The sequence below is a fragment of the Aspergillus sclerotioniger genome (genome assembly GCF_003184525.1).
Source record: "Aspergillus sclerotioniger CBS 115572 chromosome Unknown BO94scaffold_41, whole genome shotgun sequence".
Classification (NCBI taxonomy): domain Eukaryota; kingdom Fungi; phylum Ascomycota; class Eurotiomycetes; order Eurotiales; family Aspergillaceae; genus Aspergillus; species Aspergillus sclerotioniger.
In genome coordinates this window covers 84568-104075 of record NW_020291031.1, presented here as the reverse complement: position 1 = coordinate 104075, position 19508 = coordinate 84568, and the positions used below count along the sequence as shown (strand labels likewise).

General features: G+C 50.4%; 7 protein-coding genes and 1 non-coding gene across 8 annotated transcripts; 4 read left to right on the top strand and 4 right to left on the bottom strand.

Annotated features, from left to right (window-relative positions):
* Positions 1–687: 687 nt before the first annotated feature.
* On the bottom strand, positions 688–2268 carry BO94DRAFT_550809 (Zn(II)2Cys6 transcription factor; the record flags this gene model as incomplete). The annotated part of the gene is made up of 2 exons (XM_025613508.1): positions 688–2168; positions 2229–2268. The coding sequence occupies 2 exons, from the start codon at positions 2266–2268 to the stop codon at positions 688–690; spliced, it is 1521 nt and encodes a 506-aa protein (XP_025462471.1).
* Positions 2269–3659: 1391 nt separating this feature from the next.
* BO94DRAFT_477642 (acid protease) lies at positions 3660–5102 on the top strand (the record flags this gene model as incomplete). Its single annotated transcript, XM_025608650.1, has 3 exons — positions 3660–4309; positions 4356–4671; positions 4719–5102. 3 exons carry the CDS (start codon positions 3660–3662, stop codon positions 5100–5102), a joined length of 1350 nt encoding a protein of 449 aa, XP_025462470.1.
* A 1689-nt stretch (positions 5103–6791) lies between these two features.
* BO94DRAFT_294569 (HET-domain-containing protein) lies at positions 6792–8634 on the bottom strand. The gene is made up of 3 exons (XM_025606705.1): positions 7198–8634; positions 7013–7143; positions 6792–6957 (listed from the first exon to the last, which is right to left on the bottom strand). The coding sequence occupies exons 1-3, from the start codon at positions 8327–8329 to the stop codon at positions 6907–6909; spliced, it is 1314 nt and encodes a 437-aa protein (XP_025462469.1). The 5' UTR covers positions 8330–8634; the 3' UTR covers positions 6792–6906.
* A 157-nt stretch (positions 8635–8791) lies between these two features.
* Positions 8792–10644, top strand: BO94DRAFT_539979 (kinesin family protein). The gene is made up of 2 exons (XM_025612812.1): positions 8792–10448; positions 10512–10644. The coding sequence occupies exon 1, from the start codon at positions 8863–8865 to the stop codon at positions 10219–10221; it is 1359 nt and encodes a 452-aa protein (XP_025462468.1). The 5' UTR covers positions 8792–8862; the 3' UTR covers positions 10222–10448; positions 10512–10644.
* On the bottom strand, positions 10241–11998 carry BO94DRAFT_477788 (transcription factor domain-containing protein; the record flags this gene model as incomplete). The annotated part of the gene is made up of 5 exons (XM_025608662.1): positions 10241–10448; positions 10512–10729; positions 10785–11270; positions 11327–11610; positions 11662–11998. Coding segments are annotated over 5 exons (1533 nt in total), but the record flags the coding sequence as incomplete, so codon positions are not given.
* A 654-nt stretch (positions 11999–12652) lies between these two features.
* On the top strand, positions 12653–17320 carry BO94DRAFT_569682 (ABC transporter ATP-binding protein; the record flags this gene model as incomplete). The annotated part of the gene is made up of 11 exons (XM_025614749.1): positions 12653–13073; positions 13119–13196; positions 13244–13359; positions 13420–13474; positions 13522–14123; positions 14171–14768; positions 14860–15421; positions 15470–15642; positions 15688–16217; positions 16264–17236; positions 17294–17320. Exons 1-11 carry the CDS (start codon positions 12867–12869, stop codon positions 17318–17320), a joined length of 3921 nt encoding a protein of 1306 aa, XP_025462466.1. The 5' UTR covers positions 12653–12866.
* A 31-nt stretch (positions 17321–17351) lies between these two features.
* On the top strand, positions 17352–17425 carry BO94DRAFT_t288. The gene has a single exon. It is a non-coding gene; the product is annotated as a tRNA-Val (tRNA).
* Positions 17426–18590: 1165 nt separating this feature from the next.
* BO94DRAFT_590420 (uncharacterized protein) lies at positions 18591–19207 on the bottom strand (the record flags this gene model as incomplete). Its single annotated transcript, XM_025616026.1, has 5 exons — positions 18591–18671; positions 18741–18776; positions 18831–18851; positions 18907–19011; positions 19073–19207. The coding sequence occupies 5 exons, from the start codon at positions 19205–19207 to the stop codon at positions 18591–18593; spliced, it is 378 nt and encodes a 125-aa protein (XP_025462465.1).
* Between the last annotated feature and the right edge of the window lie 301 nt (positions 19208–19508).

The following is a 19508-nucleotide window of genomic DNA, read 5'->3' as shown; positions in this document are numbered from 1 at the left end:
TAAAGCTGTTGGATAATTGGGTCACTAGAGTAGCATAGAGGGCTCTATATAATTGGCAGTGGAGATCTCGCAATGTGAGATAGCCAGCGTACGTGTAGAAAGCTTCCGTGCGTATATCGTCTGGGGCACTGCGATTGCCGAAAGATTCCCTATGCCTGGGCTGGATAGAACCTACGAAGCACATAGTTAGAATGAGGAGTTTCTCCACAGCTGCTGCTCAGCCATTGCCCGTTTAATCACGTGTGGCAATCGAGGCCAGGCGATCGAACGGACCGGATGGCTTCCCGTCACTTCCACTCAACACTCGATCTACTGAGTGAGCCGTCTGCTTACTAGGCTCTGCCATGTGGATAACTTTGGCAGCGCTCTTACCTTTCCCATATGATCGCAACTCGGTCTCTGCGTGTTTTTACTTTCTGAATCGACGGATGTCGTGTCAAGATGGCTTGGGTTAGGCTTGAACACGCAGCCTTCCACTTGGTGGTGCATACCTGGTGCTTCATAATACGGACTGGATGATCTTCTATACATGCTCGTCTCTAATCAGGATGATTCGACACGCAGATGGCCCTGTACTAGTTGGAGGTAGGGTTCATTGCGGACCTTGGAGATTCCGCCCTGTTGCGCGGTTGAGAAACGAATGGCCAACGACACTGTCGGTTTATGGATTCAACAGCTGGACATACTTCACATAATTAGAATGGGCGAAAGGCTGGGCAAGTCCTCGGTCCACTTCCTCGAACACTGTTGCTCCCAAATGGCAGGCAAGACGGCAAGGGCTTTGGGGATGTTGTCGAACAGCGTCCTCGAGTGAATACCTTTCAGATAATTGGTGAAGAATGACCGATGAGCGGGGTCTACACTGTCTGCTGCGGCAATAAAGCATGACCATACAAAGCCATGGGCACCTGGTTCCGTGGGGTTCACCTGGCACAAGAGCTGGCGCAATCCTTCCAAAGCATCCCAGGAGCTCTGGTTGGTGGTTGCGCGTTGAAGGTAGATCTGAGCGCCCATTGCAAATCCCTGCTTGACAAGAGACAGAGTTCTGTCATGGTGAAAGTCTGTGTGGACACCCGACGCCATCCACACCCCCGGGTCGATGGGATTCCTCAGCTGTTCAGCACCCAAATCTTCATTCAATAACGGTTGGCCTAGAAAAGCAAACATGTCCGTTTGTTTGGTCAGGAACTCATTCAACTCAGAATTTTCGACAGCCCTCATGTTGCTCGCCAGGGTGAGAAGGGTCTGCAGCAGATGACTGTATTCGGAGCTTCCAGTGACGGTTTCGCCAACAAGGAGCACGATCAGCGTTGCCCAGGTCGATTGATTGAACACAAGATCGGGCGAACCGAGTTGGGAAGCACTTCGTAAGCGTGATATAATTGCTGACCGGTTCGACTCCGTTGTCGCTTGACTAGAGGGTTGTCGAGGACGGAGGTGCTGCGCAGCCACCACAGAGACAGCCTGCTGTAAAAGCTCGTCTTCAAATGCCATTGGAAGGATGAGATCCCGATACCCATTCGATATATCAAGGACGACCATGACCGGCGCAACATATTTTGCGAAGTAATCGAAGGATTGGCGCGTCTTGTGATCAATAGGGGCTATCCACCGACGAAGCGAGAATTTTCCGTGGAGAAACTGCTGCCCATGATCCTGTGTGGTATGTCTATATCCCTGTTGTGCTAGAATGAGGCCAGTATCGCCGTTTGTGACAGTTGTCGACAGGGCTTTCGCATTTTCGAGATCCGTCTCTACGATAAAGCCATCTACAGCGCCATGCGTGTCCATGTCTAGCGTCCTCTGACCGGAGTTTGCGAGCACACGCGCATCTGACAACGCTGGCGCATTCGGTTCAAGACGCCCAACCTTACCAGTGCCGATCCCCACCCTCCCACCGTCTCCGGGCTTCTGCTTCTTGGCCACTTTATTCCGGTCATGACGCCATCGTATAGAACTCGGAACATCCGATAGTAGCTTGTATGCGGTGTCTGGGTTGGCATCAACGACCGGGATGGTACATCCCTTCAATTTGCCGCGGGTGGCGACGCAGGCAGTGAAGCGAAACCGACCCAAACCCGAGCAATCGATGCCTTTCTTCTGACATTTCAAGCAGACGGGCTCCCCCAGATCGCATATGATTCGGCGCTTCGAGCACTGAAAGCACCCTAGAGAAAGAGAGATCATGAGTCAGGTTCCTCTCCTGCGCGCAGAAGGAATCGGCATACCTCGAGACTTGGTGCTGCGACCGGAGTCCGTCGCTACCATGTAGACCCGCTCAGTCACCACCACCGGGTGGGAGCCATGCAATCAAGCGATAATATTAGCTGCTTGTGGCGTTATCAGAAGGAGGCCCGGTGGGCTGATTTGGAGTGTGATGGGAGGTGAAAGACGGCGGTCGAGATGAAGTCGCCGGAGGTCCGATGGCGCCCGGCGCGGAGCGGGTCATCCTGTTCCGAGGCCCCCGCACTGGCGGGTTCCTGGCAGCTCCAAATCCCAATAACCGTCTTACTCTTATGCTCTCTTCACGGTTCCTGAGAGGATCTATCTCGCAACTGCAGGGCCAAAAAGGCCGACCCTTATCTGCCGCTCACGCAATATTGTTTGCAGAACATTAGTTGGCAAAGTGCGCCGATGAGCTCCATCACGTTCGCATCGTCGAAGCCCCTCGTTATCAGCCGGAGTAGCGTGCCCCACCACGTGACGGCGTCCATCCGAACATCGGGCGATCTGAGCTTGACGGGATCAAGCATCCCCCCTTCCAAGTTCCGGTGTCTCCGGGCTTGATTCCCCTCACCCCCAGTCCACGAGACAGGCTGATCCTCCCCTGGCTGCCTACGTATGTCACCTCAGATAAATGGCCATCTCGGATCCCCCCGAGGCAATACCTGTCTCAAGGAGGCGGTCATCTTCTCCCCCGACTAGGCATCCGTGCATGTGAAATGAAGGGGACGGTAGACAATGGCTTTGTTGGACGACATTGTCCGTCGAGGGAGATGGCAGGATTGCTCCGCGCGCTAGTCCCGTCACGCTTATCGCCGAGATGATGCCCGATATGATTGTTCACCACTCGCTCCTTCTACAGAGAACTAGCAATCGAAGTGGCAGTCCATCACGCCCTTGGGATGCAGAACGTCCTTGCTTTCCCACCTTCCCCACTAAACGTCCAATCTAACTCTCTCCATCTTCGCAAGCCCGACCCCTCCCCTACGGACTCCGACGCGCACCTTGCGTCTTATCGGCCGGTGGGCCCAACTTCGCACCAATCCGCGGCCAGCGTTGTCGCAAGCTTCCTATCAGCAATATCGGTGCCGGGTCCACTCGGCGCTATTGTTCCTGATGGTCGAGTGGGAGGCCATGGCTCGACACTATGCAGCCCAGGCAGCACTTTACCGGCGGCCTTGTCTCTTCAACCACTCCCATCGCGTCATTCCTAACCGCCACTTCGGCGGCGTGCGAATACGCTGACCGAGTCACCACCGAGGAGACTATCCGGCCAGGATGTATCTTTCTGCAGGCTAACGTGGAGCTAATCTGACGGCCTCTCCGGGTGCAGGATGTAATCTCCCGGCACCTATATAAGGCCCTGAACACACCCCTCAACCTGGGATTCTATCTCTATCAGTCAAGCAATCCTCAGATCATTTCATCTTTTCACCATGTACTTCCCCGTCGGCACTCTTGCCGCTGCCTCCCTTCTTGCTGGGACGGTTGCCGCCGCACCCACTCCCTTCAAGGGAAAAAACATTGTCCGCCGCACCGGCAGCTACACCACCTACAAGCCCACAGCGTTTACCAGCCCTAGTGAGCACAAGGCCACCTCCAAGTACCTCAGTCTGAGCAAGGTCAAGTCCAAGGGCAGCCACCCCCGCAGTGCCGCCTATGTCAAGCGCTCCACCTCTAGCGGCAGCTCCAGCTTGATCTCCCTCATCGAGGGAGAGGAGTTTGCTACCTCCATCACCATCGGCAGCGATTCCTTCGACGTTATCGTCGACACTGGCTCCAGTGACACCTGGGTTGTCGAAAAGGGTTTCACGTGTATTGACCTTGACACTGGCCGCACTACCTCCGAGTCCAGCTGTGACTTCGGCTCTACCTGGAGTGTGGAGAGCTCCTTCAAGGAGATCGAGGGCGAAGAGTTCGCCATCGAGTACGGCGATGGTGAATACCTGTACGGAGTGCTCGGTACCGAAAGCGTCACCCTGGCCGATATTACCGTCGACTCGACGACCATCGCTGTGGTCAACGAGGCCGCCTGGGAGGGTGATGGAACGACTTCCGGTCTGACCGGTCTTGCTTATCCTGCTCTGTACGTATTCCGATCCATGATATATGCAAAAGCTAACAGTGCACAGTACGAGCGCCTACTCGACCTCCACCGATGAGCAGGTTGAGTACAGCAATGTCATCACCACCATGATCTCGGACGGCTTGATCGACCCCTACTTCAGTCTGGCCATCTCCCGTGATGTTTCCGGTGACGCCGGTTACCTGGCTCTTGGCGGTCTGCCTCCTGTCGACTTCGTCGAGGACTTTACCAACACCTCGATCCTGGTCACCAGCATCGAGGGATACCCCGACTCATACGACTTCTACACCATCAACATTGACGCTGTGACCTTGAACGGCAAGAGCCTGACCAGCGCCGGTGGTGACAGCATCCAGTACATCGTATGTCTCCACACATTATACTCATAGACAGATACTAACCGATGCAGGTCGACTCTGGCACCACTCTCAACTATTACCCCACCGCCATCGCCGATGAGGTCAACGCCGCCTTCTCCCCTGCCGCCACCTACTCGGAGGACGAGGGTGCCTACATCGTCGACTGCGATGCCACCGCCCCCAGCCACGGTATCACCATCAACGGCAAGACCTTCTACATCAACGCCCTCGACATGATCCTCGATGCCGGTACCGACGACGAGGGCAACACCATCTGCATTTCGGGTATCGTCGACGGCGGCAGCGACAGCTCCGAGGACCTGTACATTCTGGGCGACACCTTCCAGAAGAACGTTGTCACTGTCTTTGACATTGGTGCCACCGAGCTGCGCTTTGCAGCCCGCGAGAACTACACCTCTAACGACACCTACTAAACGCTCTAAATGTTTATGTTTGGCCATTCATGTGTATAGTTACGTCGCTATGTATGAAATAATATTTGTTCGCATCTGTTTAAACCACAACGTAGCCCTCTCTCATACTCTCAGAATCAGTATATTATCCCTAGAAGCCAAATATCCCCCGACTAGACACAAAAAAGACCAACCACCAACCGAAGAATTCAAGTATGTCCATACATGAAACCATTTACTACTAGGTAGTTATTTCTCACGCTACGATGTGGATCTTTCTCCCGGCATAATCATTTGCCGGGATGTGCCCCACCCGACAGCGGCAGTGGTCCGGTCCTTATCTTATCGGGCTATCTATATTCTATCGCTGAGGGGAATTCCGCTTCGGGTCAGGGTGTGTATGTGATAAAGAGAAAATGGTGACAGAGGGGTAGTAGAAGAGCGTGAGTCTGTTGTTTACTTTCTATGTTTAAATGTTGAGAAATAGAGGTTGGTTGGTTAGTCAGGTTGGTTGAAATCTTGGGATGATACTATCATTGATACTGTATGTATTTTGGTTGAATGCTGTGCTACTATTTTTCTAGTGACAGGATTTTCTTTTTATGACTTTGTTTTTGGAGGATATGAAGTGATGTTGAAGGAGGATACAAGTTAGGGTTCGTATAGATAGACTATGGTTCAGTGTAATTCCCCAAGCACGGACAGGATCTAGTCTAGGTGCGTTTCTAAATGTGAATTCACCGGTCGGGGATGAGTCCAATATATAGGACAATCGGGAAAAGAGTAGAATCTCGAGACATCAGACATGAAACGCGCATCGCTGGTATAAAAGACTAATTGGTCAATTCGTCACAAGGAACCTTGCACCTGAAGAAACCGCCATTCTATTGTTATAAAATTCTCTTGATCTGATGTCCGTGATGCTTCTATGTCATTTTCTTGACCATCTGACTAATAAGTCCTCGCTTTTTAGGTTTCTCGGGAAGAGAGGACGGAGGATCTGGTGGGCAATGGCGAATAAGTAGTTGAGCGGCTGGGTTCTCACGGTGGTCAGCGGCCCATGATAGTAGCGTCCGACCCTCTTTACTCCCACAGTCTGTGTTGGCTTGATGGTCAAGGAGGAGCTGAACCACGTCTGCGTGTCCGCCATGGACAGCCCATGATAGGGGAGTTATGTGGAATTTGTTGTCAGTTGCATCAATGTTCGCTCCCTGATTGAGGAGTAGCTGTACAACTCCACGATGCCCGTTTCCGGCAGCGGATGATAAGAGTGTCATACCCCACCATTCCTCCTCCAGATTGCCATCCATCGGAAGTAGTAGGCGGCAGATATCTTCATGTCCATGAAACGTAGCCAGGGTTAGTGGTGTGTGGCCTTCCTTGTTCCTGAGCTTGAGGTCCGCGCCCATCTTGAGGAGTACATTGACAACCAACGTGTATCCCATTTTGACCGCCCACATCAATAACTGCTGCCGGTCGATCTTTGTACTATCTGTAGAGTTAAGTCGATTGATAATTAGTTCAACGACTTCCTCATTCCCGGACCTTGAAGCCCACGGCAGTAATGTGTACTTAGGAATGTGTGTAGAAGGCATGAGGGCACCCTTGTCAAGGAGAAGCTGGACGACAGACAGCTGTCCGCTCTGCACAGCACACGAGAGTGGTGTTATGCCATTTGTGTCACTTATGTTCGTAGTGGCCCTTCCTGTCTCGAGCAGCAATTTCACGATATTAAGATGCCCTTGTCTGGCAGCAAAATGGAGTGGGGTCTGTCCTTCCTGGGACCTAGAGTCTGGCTCAACGTCCGCTCGGAATAGTAACAATTTCACGATGGACTCGCTTCCGTTCTCTGCAGCATATGATAATGGCGTTCGCCCTTGAAAGTCTTGGTTATCCGTGCGTATACCACTTTGACTTAAGAGGGACCACACCAGATCTAGATCATCGCGTTGTGCTGCAGACGATAAGAGGTCACCCGGAATTCTGGCCACGTCCTTGTTTATCTCCAGGGTTGTAGAAAGCAATTCTGCGAACTCTTCTTCCCTGAAACACCCGGGTGCGCCTGCAGTAGTGTCAGTTACGCGATAATCTGTGCCTGCTGCTAACCGGTACTTGCCTGTGTGAGCTATACTTGCGGTGCTTCTGTGAGCTGCCAAGCGCCGCTGCTGGACGCAAATTCTTTTGACGGGGCATAACGCGGGTCTGAATTTTGTCATATCAAGAAGTTCGGTTTTTTCACAGCAAATTCGCTGAAAGCTCTGCATAGTAAGAGACGTGTCTTGTAGATGGATCGCGATCAAAGATTCCTTTTTCCCATGCTCCGTGCAATGAAGGATAGCAAGGCCTAAACCTGCTTGACTAAGTCCGACGAAATTGAATCCTAAGTGAATCCCTTTGCTGCTAATAATAAGAGGCTCATTGCCAAATGTAACGAACGGATTATGTGCAACGAGATTTGCACATTTCTGAAATGCGGCAGGGGATGTTGCGAGAAGCCCACCGTGGCTTTCTTCTTCGTCGACAGATGTCCAGGCGAAGATACTGTGGTCATCTATGACCTTCAATATTTCCTCCTGTAACCTGATAAATGACCTTTTGCCTTCTCCATAGATGAGGGGCATGTTGATCCCGAATATGCCGAGTAAAGAGTAGGCTCGATCTTCAAGTCGTGTTGTCTGCCTCTTGGCGGCCCATGACATTCGTTGTGCCACACTGGCCGTCTCTAGATCTTCACCAAGTAGAATGTTTCCCGGAATTCCGGTACACTCGGATAGAGCATGGTGAAGGCTTTCCTTTGTTCCAATTTCCTTCCACTGCCCATCAAAAAAGATCATGTTCGGCGGAGCGATCAATTCCTGAAGGGTCCATCCTCTAGTAAACCATCTGCTACCCACAAACTCAGACCCAGACTGAATGTCTGCGAGGTATACGTAACACACATCGGCTTCATAATACCAACGGTACATCGAGTTGATTGCCTCGGATAACTCCGCACTGCTCGTCTTGTCAATGCAACATGTGTCGATCCACGCATAATCATATCCCGAGGCTTTGGCAACAGAACAGCAATCTTGAACTTTCTTGAAGCCGGATTTGCGCTCTGCGCAGCCACCTTGCATATCTTGCAGCGTGACCTCTTCATTTTCCCAGGTATGCGAGAGAATAGCATACGGCGGGATATTGTTGTCGGCGAATTCGAGGATGTCGAAGCAATTATTGCTTGACTGAGTTGTATAAAGAAGCCGCATGATGCAGCACGCAGCAAGTCCCGGGGTATAATGGCAGGTGTGAGGGAGTGAGGAGTTCGCCGTCACTCTCTCCTAATGTTTCAAGTGGAGTACGGAGTGATGGTGGTGGTGGTGTTCAGATGGCAATGACGGGCGGCTCCGTTTGTTAAGGCGGCTGCGTAAGGCTGTGGCTGCCTGAGGCTGTGACTGCCTCATACTCGGCCAATCAGAACGAACCAAGAAACCACCATACTGAAAGTGGGCTAGTTCCTTGGTGCTAACCACAAATAACCAAGGAAGCTTTTGTGGTATTTTGTTGGTTGATCCCAGCGAAAGCAGGCGATGCATCGGAGTGGATCCGGTGGAGAAAGGGGCCTGAAACCCTTGTACCTATGAGACCCACTGTCCTTTGGAACCGATGAAGATCGGGGTATTTATACCCTAGCCTCGTCCCCCTCAGGTCTGACGTTTTACCAGCAGAGCTTGGGCCAGGCATATCATTGACAACAGGACAATACCTTATAATTTCCTCTTCACCATATTCTGCGTTCGACATGAATCAGTTCCGAGTCATCACCAGATGGCGCCCACTAGCAAGCAGTGACGTACACCAGACTGAAATCAATCGGAATTGTGAGGAGCACCCCAACTCTCGCATTTCAATGTCACTTGTCCCATCCGCCCCAAATACTCGGCCATGGAAAAGCGAAGCCGCCTTTACACAGGTCTTCGAAGCCAGAGACAACAACAAGACTGTCTTCGACGCAGTGGTGGCTCCCACACTGCCGGAGGTGCTGAAAGGCCATTGTTCCAACTTCTTCGCGTACGGTCACTCAGGAAGCGGGAAATCGCATACGATTATGGGGTACGATTTCAATAACCCCCATGAATTCGGGATGTGCTTGGCAGCGGGTCACCATCTATTTGAGAAGCTGGAGGCATTGAATGAAGCGGATAGTGATGCTGCTTTGCAACTTGGGATTGGTCTACGCATGTACGAGTTGCGGAACAAAACAGCCTTCGATCTCCTCAATGGACGCTGTAACTGTCATGTCCGTGAAGGGTATGATGGGCAGACGCATATCAGGGGAGAGACCGAGGTGCTAGAAAATGGAAAGGTCAGAGTGCGTCCCATTGTCACCAAAGCATGCTGGAGCTTTGATGAATTGCGTAGGGAACTCCTGACTGGTTTGGCATTGAGAGCGACCGGTAGTTCGACCATTCATGACCAAAGTTCCCGTACGCATGCGGTGCTAGAGCTTGAAATCGTCACAAGAGCTCTGCTCGATGCTCGCGATGCCGTGATCGAGCGACAGTCAGAGCTCGTGCCAGTTGCAAAGCGCGCGACCGATATATACCTGGAAGAAAATTTGAAGGGGGTGGTGCAGACACCAGACGGGGAGTACATCCCCAGTCCAGACTATCAGATTGACCAGGCACGTATTGATGCCGCAGAGGCGCAGAAGGCTGAGTTTGAGACGTTTGTGAAGGAGGCAGAGCATCATGTTGAAGAGATAATGACATCATCTCAGCATCGGTGCCTTGGAGGAAAGCTGGTGTTTGTCGATTTGGCTGGATCTGAGTATTACCATGACAAAGCTGCCCCCTCGATTCCCCGGCCAAAGCAGACCGCTCAGGAACAGCAGGAAGGCCGGCAGATCAATACCGACTTGCTCTCCCTAAAAGAGGTCATAAGAGCAAAGGCACACAAGCAGACCCGTATTCCATTCAGATCTTCACCCCTAACCATGGTCCTTCGTGCCCACTTCATGGGATCTCGCACCGTGAAAAGCCATTCAGCGATGATTCTTACGGTGTCACCTTCAGCCGAGCAGTTTGCTGCGACCATGAACACGCTAAAGTACGGAAATCTGATTGGCGTGGCCGGCAGTGACAAGAAAGCAGCGCGATAAACTAAGGCCAGGAAGGAGCCTATGTTGACATTCCGGAGGCTAATGCCATTGACTTTAGTATGATACTCAATGGTTTCAGCTCCGTTCGTTCTTGGGATGCCGTTTCGACAAACTGGTTAAACCAAGTCACTAAGGCGAGATCTGTTTCGGGATCGTGACGTTCAGGAAATCCGATCATGTCCATGCTAAGAATAAACAACGGAATGAATTGATGGAGCAGAATGAGACTTAAGTAGAGCAAAATTATCAGTAGGGTGATGTGAATAGCTGAAATCAGTTTGGGACCTTACCTGATACCCCAGTACGGGTGTGGAGTGGAGATCATAATTGACCGGGACATTTGGAGGCTCTTCCTCGCAATATCCACAGTGTGGTACGGAAGAAACTCACTGCTTTGGTTACATTTCTTGGATTGGTAGAACACGATGAGCATCTTGTAGCTGCTGAATAGAATGTCTACGCAAAACCACGTGTCGATGCGAGTAGTCGTCGTATTGAGGAGCTCCTCCTGTGATTCATCAGGCTCCGATCAACTGGCATGTTGTTTATAAGGCTTAACATACCGGACTCCAGTCAGACATAATCATCTGCACCTCTGCAATAAGACTATCCATGGCTTCATCGTACTGCGGAGTAGGCGGCTCGGGCTCCATGTTGACCAGATCCAGGTACCTCAACAAGACCAAGGTAAGGCGCATCGATGCGAGGAAGTGAATTTGAATAAAACGTGTGGATGCGTCGTCCACGCCATTTATGCTGGGATCTGGAAAATTTACTGCCCAGGACCCTTCGGCAATTACTGCTGGCTTGCCGAAGGACAGGCGAAAGAGACAGTCTGTGCGTAGCAAATGCCAGAACTCGAAACGTTTTCGGTTCTTCTCTATCTCATTTTCCGGTTTCGACGACCCGTCAAGTAGAGAATCCTGGTTATTGTGTATTGGGTGATCCGCATCGACGGAGAAATACCCCAGAGCCCTGGCGATTCTGCAGGCATGTCCAAGGACTTTCCAGGACAGTTCACTATTACAACTTTCAAGGGCCATGGACATCTAGATGGGAAGACATCAGTGTCAGGTAACATTCAGCCAGGGCAGGGGAGAACTACCATGAAGAAAGCTGCAAACAAGTCTGCGGGGGTATCTTTGATCTGGCTTAACCAGCTCTCCGTCAACTCCATGCATGTTTGACACAGGAAATGTACGATACCGCCTCTGTTAGGATACGGTTTTGAATCCAGGAGGAGCCCCTGGAAGAGGACGTTGTAATATATGAGTTTGAGCGTAGAGTCGAGCTGAACGTGAGGGTTGTCCAAGAGATCAGGAAGCGAAAGCATAAAACCCTTCTCAAATGGAATTCGAAACCCCTCAAATTGATAGGTGTCGTAATACTCTAGGCCTTGATCAACACGACAGCCACGGGTAGTTAATGGGAGAGGCGTACTATTTATCCAATAACGGGCAGATTCCTTTGGAATTGCAGAGAAAGTCTGCATCCGGGTGACTCTTGTGTCTTTCAATTTTGCAATCTCCGTCATTGCAGCTTGCACAGCCTGGGTACATCTCTTATTTTCAAAAATGCGGGATCCCACATTCTTGAGGTGGCAGAATACGTTGGACCGAAGCAACGATCTAGTACTTTCGTCCTTCAACCCGCCCAGCATGATATGTGCAACACTATGGCCTGGTGGGGGAGGCGACTTGCTACCATGTGGCAGATCAGTCCTTGTCGAGGCATCATTGTCCGATTCAATAGATACTGAACGATACGCGTCTGGCGGCGGATGGTTCACGTCCTGATTGATCCTGCAGTGGTCTTCCAAGCGGTCTAGGCGTTTTAGAATTTCCGAGAGAACATCCTTGTCATTTATCGCACTAAGTTGATCCCCATCACGTCAGTTGTCAGGAAGCTAATGAGCTATGGGTCCAGCTACACGGACGGCGCCAGGGACCATCGAGAATGGCAAGGGAAAGAGGAAATGGGGCACACAAGTCACCTTGGCTTCACGGACCGTTGCTTTCGCGGTAGGTAGGTGCAGTCTTCTCCGATAGCTTCACATTTGTCACATCGTGGGGCAAGTCGATTGCATCGAATCTGGCTTTCGTCATTGAATGCGTCACTGCGTAATCGCGGTTGAGACTGTTACCTTCTTGGCCTGACAGCGGCTGCACTGCAATAACTGTCAAATGTGGCTCCTGGCGTAGGCCTCGCAGGGGGCTGACTTACCGAGATGGGCTTTCGGGAAGTCATGGTTGGGAGGCTGACGTTGCAACTTGCAAGGGATGCCGCGGGGTTGGCAAAGTCCGAAAGCCCGGACAGATCGACGCCGCCTGAATGCCCAGCCCGGATATTCCAAGTCCCGAAAGTCCGAAGAGGCGATCTGGCCCACTTTTGGTCCCTTGGACTCCACGCAATCCAACTACTATTCTCTCAGGGACTTTACGATTCCAGCCCACACTGCCACCTGGACTGTTCGAAAAGGGCAATCCTGTTGACTCATGCATCGTTTAAACTATGGGGCCGGGCTGTTGCCTGGACCCGCCTCTCCTTCCAAATTCAACATCTGCCAGGAAATGCGGCGACGTATAAATACTGCGCTTCGCACCGATTATATATCATAGTCTGTGATAGTAGCACTCGGTATCACGATGGGCCATCTATCAGACAACTCCATAAATGACCGGGACGCGAAACGTCCTGGCGACTCAGAGCACCAACTGTCGCCACAGCCTGTGAACGACGATCAGCGAAGTGCGATTCACATCAAAGACGAAGACGATCTGGCTATTGGAAACAAAATGGAAACAGATGACAATACAAAGCTGGAGCAGCCCGCGTCACTAGGCAACTACTTTGTATGGCCTTGACTCCACTGTTCGTTCGTCGCTCATATTCAACAGAGAGTCTTTTCGTATACACGGGGGAAGGATCGCGCAATTCTCGCGATCGCGCTGCTATCCGCGATTGGATCCGGAGTGGTATGTCGGTCTCTTCCAGGATGATATGGGCCTAACATTCGTCATAGCCACTCCCTCTCATGAACATTGTCTTCGGGAGCCTCGTCGGCGCATTCAATGGGTACTTTACTGAAGGCTCATCGGTGACGGAAAAAAAATTCAAATCATCAGTGAGCAGACTAAGGTAGGGGCCTCAAAGGATGGGTCAGAGATGCTGTTCATCACGTACTGACCTATGTGGTAGTTTATATTTTGTCTACCTCTTCATCGGAAAGTTCGTCTTGACGTATTTCGCCATGGTAAGCTTAAACGCTCGTCGGGCTGAAAGATGACTTACACACCCCAGTACTGCTTCCGGGTCATTAGTCTGCGGATCTCAGCCACTATGCGAGAGGAATACATGCGAACACTTTTCGCCCAGCCCATCAGCAAGCTTGACCAAGTGTCAATGGGCACAGTCACCAATACCATCACAACTCTGTCCAATTCGATCCAGCAGAGCATTTCCGATAAGCTAGCAATCCTGTTCCAATCGCTGGCCCTGGTGATTACCGCTTATATCATCGCTTTCCGGTATTCGTGGGCTTTGACTCTTGTTACCAGTGCTGCGCTTTTGTTCATCCTGTTCGTTGCTGGTGTGACGCTTCCGCTTATAACGAAGGCCCAGCAAGGTGTTGACAAGGCAGATGAGAAGCATTCGTCTATAGCAGCCGAAGTATTCGGCTCGATGCGCACGGTTGTATCACTCGGCGCAGAAGGGCGCCTTTCCGTAAAATACGCCCTTTGGATCGAAGAGGCACGTAAGCGAGGGCAAAGGATGTCCATATTTTTCGGAGTCCAATGTGGCTTGGCCTTCTTCGCCATGAACTCTAGCTATTCCTTGGCATTCTGGTTCGGACTGAAACTGTACCGAGAGGGGCACATAGGCACCATCAACACTGTTATCACGTGAGATTATCTGCCAATACTTGCGAGACATGCTAATGAAGTCTTAGAGTATTTTTCTCGATCATGGTTGCACTCAGCGTTTTCGGAAGCATCATATCGCCGTTGATGATTGTGACCAAGGCAGCCAGTGCTGCAGGTATATTTTTCGAAATGCTGGATTCAGAGAAGACAGACACCAGCGGTCTTCGTAACCCTGATGCCTCTGCTCAGGTGGACATCGAAATCAGAGATGTTTATTTCACCTACCCTTCCCGACCGGATACACAGGTCCTGCGAGGGCTGAATGTTCGATTTGAACGAGGCAAAACGACGGCGCTGGTAGGCCCGTCAGGTTCGGGGAAGAGTACAATCGTTGCTCTACTGGAGCGATGGTATGAATTGAATACAACTGGAAATGTCCATGATCAAGGAGGGATCTTCGTGGGTGAACACAACATCCTTGAGCTTGATCTGAAATGGTGGAGGTCACAAGTTGGCCTCGTACAACAAGAGCCGGTTCTGTTCAATGATACCATCTTCAATAATGTTTCATTCGGCTTGATCGGTACCGAATGGGAGCACGAAAACGTTGCAGTCAAGAAAAAGCTTATTGAAAATGCATGCAGGGAAGCTTTCGCAGAGGAGTTTATCCAACGTCTGCCAGAGGTATGTAATTCTTTATAAGGTTATGACATCATGGCACCGGTCTCTCCCATGTCTAGTCGCGATGCATGGCATCCCTATCTGACACTTGCAGGGTTATAACACGATGGTGGGGGAGAATGGCACCATGTTGAGTGGTGGCCAAAGGCAGCGCCTTGCTATAGCCCGGAGTATTGTGAAACAACCGACTATCCTGATACTCGACGAGGCAACAAGCGCGATCGATGTGCGCGGCGAGAGGATAGTCCAGGCAGCCCTTGATCGACTTTCTAGGAATCGGACCACAATTGTCATTGCACACAGGCTATCAACCATTCGGCGAGCCGATCGGATCATTGTTATGAAGAGTGGTGTTGACATCGAGCAAGGCACGCATGAGGAGCTCCTGGCTATAGAGAATGGTGTCTATCACAGCCTCGTCAATGCTCAGAAATTAGACCTTCTGGAAGATGAGACGGGCGCTAGTGACGGTACTGAAGAGTTGAAGGAAGAGCTCAAGCCTACAGAACATATGATTCAGCATAAGCAGGAGGATAACACGAAAGCAGAAAAGAAGAGTCGAGGGTTTTTTAATAGCATCGGACTGTTTCTTTATGAACAGCGCGCGCAGTGGCAGTTTTATCTTCCCGCATTGCTCAGCGCGGCTGGCGCTGGAGGTGAGTGTTACAAAGACTCCTGTATGGCAATTGGCTAATTGATGCTAGCCGTCTTCCCACTACAGAGTTGGTTGTTTGCAAAGATCATTGAGGTGTTTCAGTATACTGGCCAGAGACTGGTCCACGCAGCCAACTTTTGGGCCTTGATGTTCTTCATTCTCGCCCTAGGAACAGGTGTTTGTTACGGAACGCTGGGATATGCCGCCAGTAGATTCTCTGCAGTAAGGAGATTGATGCTTTATGCTGGATGAAGCTAACACGGACAGGAAATCTCGGCCACCTGCAGAACAGAATACTTTCACAACATCCTCAGCAAGCCGATACCATTCCATGATATGACCGAGAACGCCTCTGGCTCTCTCGTTTCCCGACTGGCGACCGATCCAAAGCAGGTCCAAGACCTGGTTGGATTAAATGGTGCATTTCCGATCATTTCGACTTTCAGCATGTTGGGATGCATTATAATCGCGTTTGTATTCGGTTGGAAACTCAGTCTTGTTGCGGTACTAGCGGCGTTGCCATGCACCTTTCTCGCTGCATTCATGCGTATACGATATGAAATGCAGTTTGAAGCAATGAATGCGGGGGTTTACGCTGAGAGTTCTCAATTTGCAGCTGAAGCCATAGACGCCTTTCGAACTGTCTCAGCATTGACAATGGAGGATTCCATTCTGAATAGGTATTCCGACCTTTTGCAACACCAACAAAACAAAGCATTCCGAAAGGCGTGGTACGCCACCTTGATTTTTGCTTTTTCCGACAGTATCGAGTTGTGCGCCATGGCACTCACATTCTGGTATGTGTCTCTTATTGTACATGTGACATATGACTAACTGTCGAAGGTACGGCGGTCAACTTCTCGCATCTCGAGAATATCAACCAACATCATTCTTCGTTATATATATGGCAATTATACAAGGTGGCCAGGCAGCTGGTCAATTCTTCAGCTTTGGATCCAACATTGCCCAGGCAACTGCCTCCGCCAACCGTATGTTGGAGCTGCGGCCGAGCCGAACCGAACGAGAGCTGTGTAGTATCGACACGATGAAACCAGAATCCTTGCAATCAGGCTCGGGGGCCAGTATTGAACTCCAGAACATGGCATTTAAATATCCTTCCCATGATACCCCTCTTTTCACGAGTCTCAACCTTAAGATCGAAAGTGGCCAATTCGTTGCTTTCGTGGGACCGTCAGGCTGTGGAAAAACCAGCGTGATATCTTTACTAGAGAGATTCTACGACCCATCCAAAGGGACTATCTTCGTCAACGGCCAAGACATCCATTCCATCGAAGCTTCCTACTACCGCCGCTCCCTATCATTAGTCGCCCAAGAGCCACGACTCTTCGAAGGGACCATTCGCGACAACATCACCCTCGGACTCGATAGCTCAGAGTTCACTGAAGATGACCTCATCCGAGCATGCCAAGATGCAGAGATTCACGATTTCATCACCTCCCTCCCAGAAGGATACTCGACTGACCTCGGACTCAAAGCCCAGGCATCTCTCAGCGGAGGCCAACGACAACGACTGTGTATTGCACGGGCGCTTTTGCGCAAACCGTCTCTTCTTCTACTAGATGAGGCAACTTCAAGTCTTGACTCCCAATCCGAAAAGGTGGTGCAGGCAGCCCTTGAGCGTCTCGCCGCGAAAAGATGTATCACGATCGTTGCGGTCGCTCATCGACTAGCTACCATCCAGAAAGCGGATACGATTTTTGTTTTTGGTGAGAGCCAGACTGGGAACGGATCTCGGATTGTTGAGCAGGGGTCGCATCAGGAGTTGTTGCGGAGTCGAGGGATGTATTGGCAGATGGTGAGATTCCTACCCGATCTTATTCCGATCGTCTTTGTGTTTGCTAATAAGTTGCAGTGTCAAGGAAGTGGCCTAGACAGCTAATCGCGTTTTAGATATGCTTCCATCATAAATTGGCCGGATGGTGTAGTTGGTTATCACGTATCGTTAACACCGATAAGGTCCTGGGATCGAGCCCCAGTCTGGTCATTTGTTTTTGTTTTTTTTTTCTTCTTCTTGCGGGTGGAGCACCCGGCAAGCCTTGGCGATCATCCAAGACTAGATTAAGAGCTTAATTTTTGTCATATATATAGCTCTTCCAAATATACATGATTCTTGTCTATAGATCATGACTCAATAAGTCCTATCCAGAAACGTCCGGACTATCAAGTTACTAGTATACACTGTAAAACATTCCAAAGAATCCCATCCCATCCCATCCCCAATAGTATATCTTTAACAACTACATCACCCCAGTATATATTTCACACACCATCAACCCCCTCTCCCTCCCCCTCGCCCAAAACCAATCTCCCATCCAACCCCAACTCCGCTAATCTATACCTCTCCTCCCTAAAATGCACCCCCCCCCCCCACAAACGCCTCCACCAACCTCCTGAGCAGCTCGCACCCCTCCACCGTCATTCTCACATCCCCCAAACACTGAACCGCCCTCTCCACCACCTCCTCCAACGCCACCCCCAATTCCATCCCCCTCGCCTCCGCAAAATGCTGCACGAAATTCACCGCCTCCTCCCCGCCACCATCCACCATAGCCTCCTTATAAAATGACAACACATCATTCACCCCATTCCCCAAAACCATCAACTCTGGGACACTTTACACAAAATACCTCATCCCGTCTACTCCCCTCGGCACCAAAAAAATAAACAAACTCCTCCACTAACCCCGTCTTCAGCCGGAAGTAGTAGAATAGTTCACGTCATCAATAGATATATTAAATAAGTCGATGGGAACAGGGAATACGTGTAAGAGGGTTGATATTCGTGGATGGGACATTGTACCAAACTTATGAAATGAGTGACTACATGTAGTCAACTTATGTAGAATCAACTGCGTGTTGGGCGAGACTGACTGGGATAAACATTCTTATCTTAGTTGTTGTGAATCTATTCGCCTCTTGACCTCCTTCTTGTCCTGTTCCTTGAATTTCCTCCTTTTAGGTATCTGATGTCATATAATAACTTGGTATTGTCCAATTGTTCATCATCATGTCCTATGGCAGCTAGGTATCGGATGCTTGTATTGATGAACCATCCAGTTCCATCTTCGAAGTAAAAGGAAGTAAGTAAAATAAGAAAAACAACACAACATCAAAGAAGGCAAAATGAAAACAGAAAGCCATCTGCCGCCGCTACCTCTGCTGCTGGTTCTGCTGGCCTTTCTGGTGCTGTCCCTGCTGGTACTGCTGCTCAGGAATCTGATAACCAGGCTGCTACACGAGACGACGACAATCATCAGCACACATCCGCAACACCACAATATAACCAAGACCACAACTTACCACGCCAACCAGGCCTCGAGTATACGTCAAATCAGCCTACCCCAATTAGCCCAATATACCTCACATCATTCTCAACAACCCTAAACTAACAAACATCCATCCCACAAGCTCCTATAAAGCATTAGTCAAAAATAATCAAAACCCCAAACCCGGTTCAAGGACATACTATATTCCGTTGAAAATTGTAGACGCTCAGGTGAAAATGGTAAAAGTAGCAATTAGCCATAACATGGCCAAATTCGTGACAGTAGCCGCACCATTTCTTGAACAGCTGTAGATCTGAAGTATTAGCAACAAGAACCTGGTTAAAACGTAGGAGATTGTCAATATACCTTCTTGTTTACTCCGCGGCCCCGACGACCACCGCCCTTGTCACCTCCTCTCTTTCCTCGCTTCTTTCCCCGCTTGCCTCCCCCGCCGGAGGAGGTGGTGGTCCCGGCGTTGGCGCTACGCGTAGCGGTGCTCATTGGGATCAAAGACCTTGTTTTGTTCGAGATGATTAAGTAGAAATGTAGAAGGTGTGATGGGTGGGGTTACGAGGAAGCGAAGTGTACGATGCGTGGTGTTTTCTTGCAACTGAGATGGAAGCAAAACGGAGCAAAGTGAACAAAGAGAGCAAACATAAAGTGACAGCACCACATGTATGGTAGCTCAGTGAATGTTTGAATGGTCTATGGTAAGGTGTTACTGCAGAAGGGTCGTAGAATTTTGCTAGTTAGACTCAAGGCCGGGTTTACTAAGAACGGCAACCGGGTGATGCGAGCATTC

Excerpts from the sequence above, each read along its gene's own strand:
- BO94DRAFT_294569 (XM_025606705.1), bottom strand. The coding sequence starts at position 8,329 with ATGCGGCTTCTTTATACAACTCAGTCAAGCAATAATTGCTTCGACATC. Across the intron at positions 7,144-7,197 it reads CGCAAGTATAGCTCACACAG|GCGCACCCGGGTGTTTCAGG; the intron begins GCAAGTACCGGT and ends ACACTACTGCAG. Across the intron at positions 6,958-7,012 it reads AACGCGATGATCTAGATCTG|GGCGAACGCCATTATCATAT; the intron begins GTGTGGTCCCTC and ends AAGACTTTCAAG.
- BO94DRAFT_539979 (XM_025612812.1), top strand. The coding sequence starts at position 8,863 with ATGAATCAGTTCCGAGTCATCACCAGATGGCGCCCACTAGCAAGCAGT.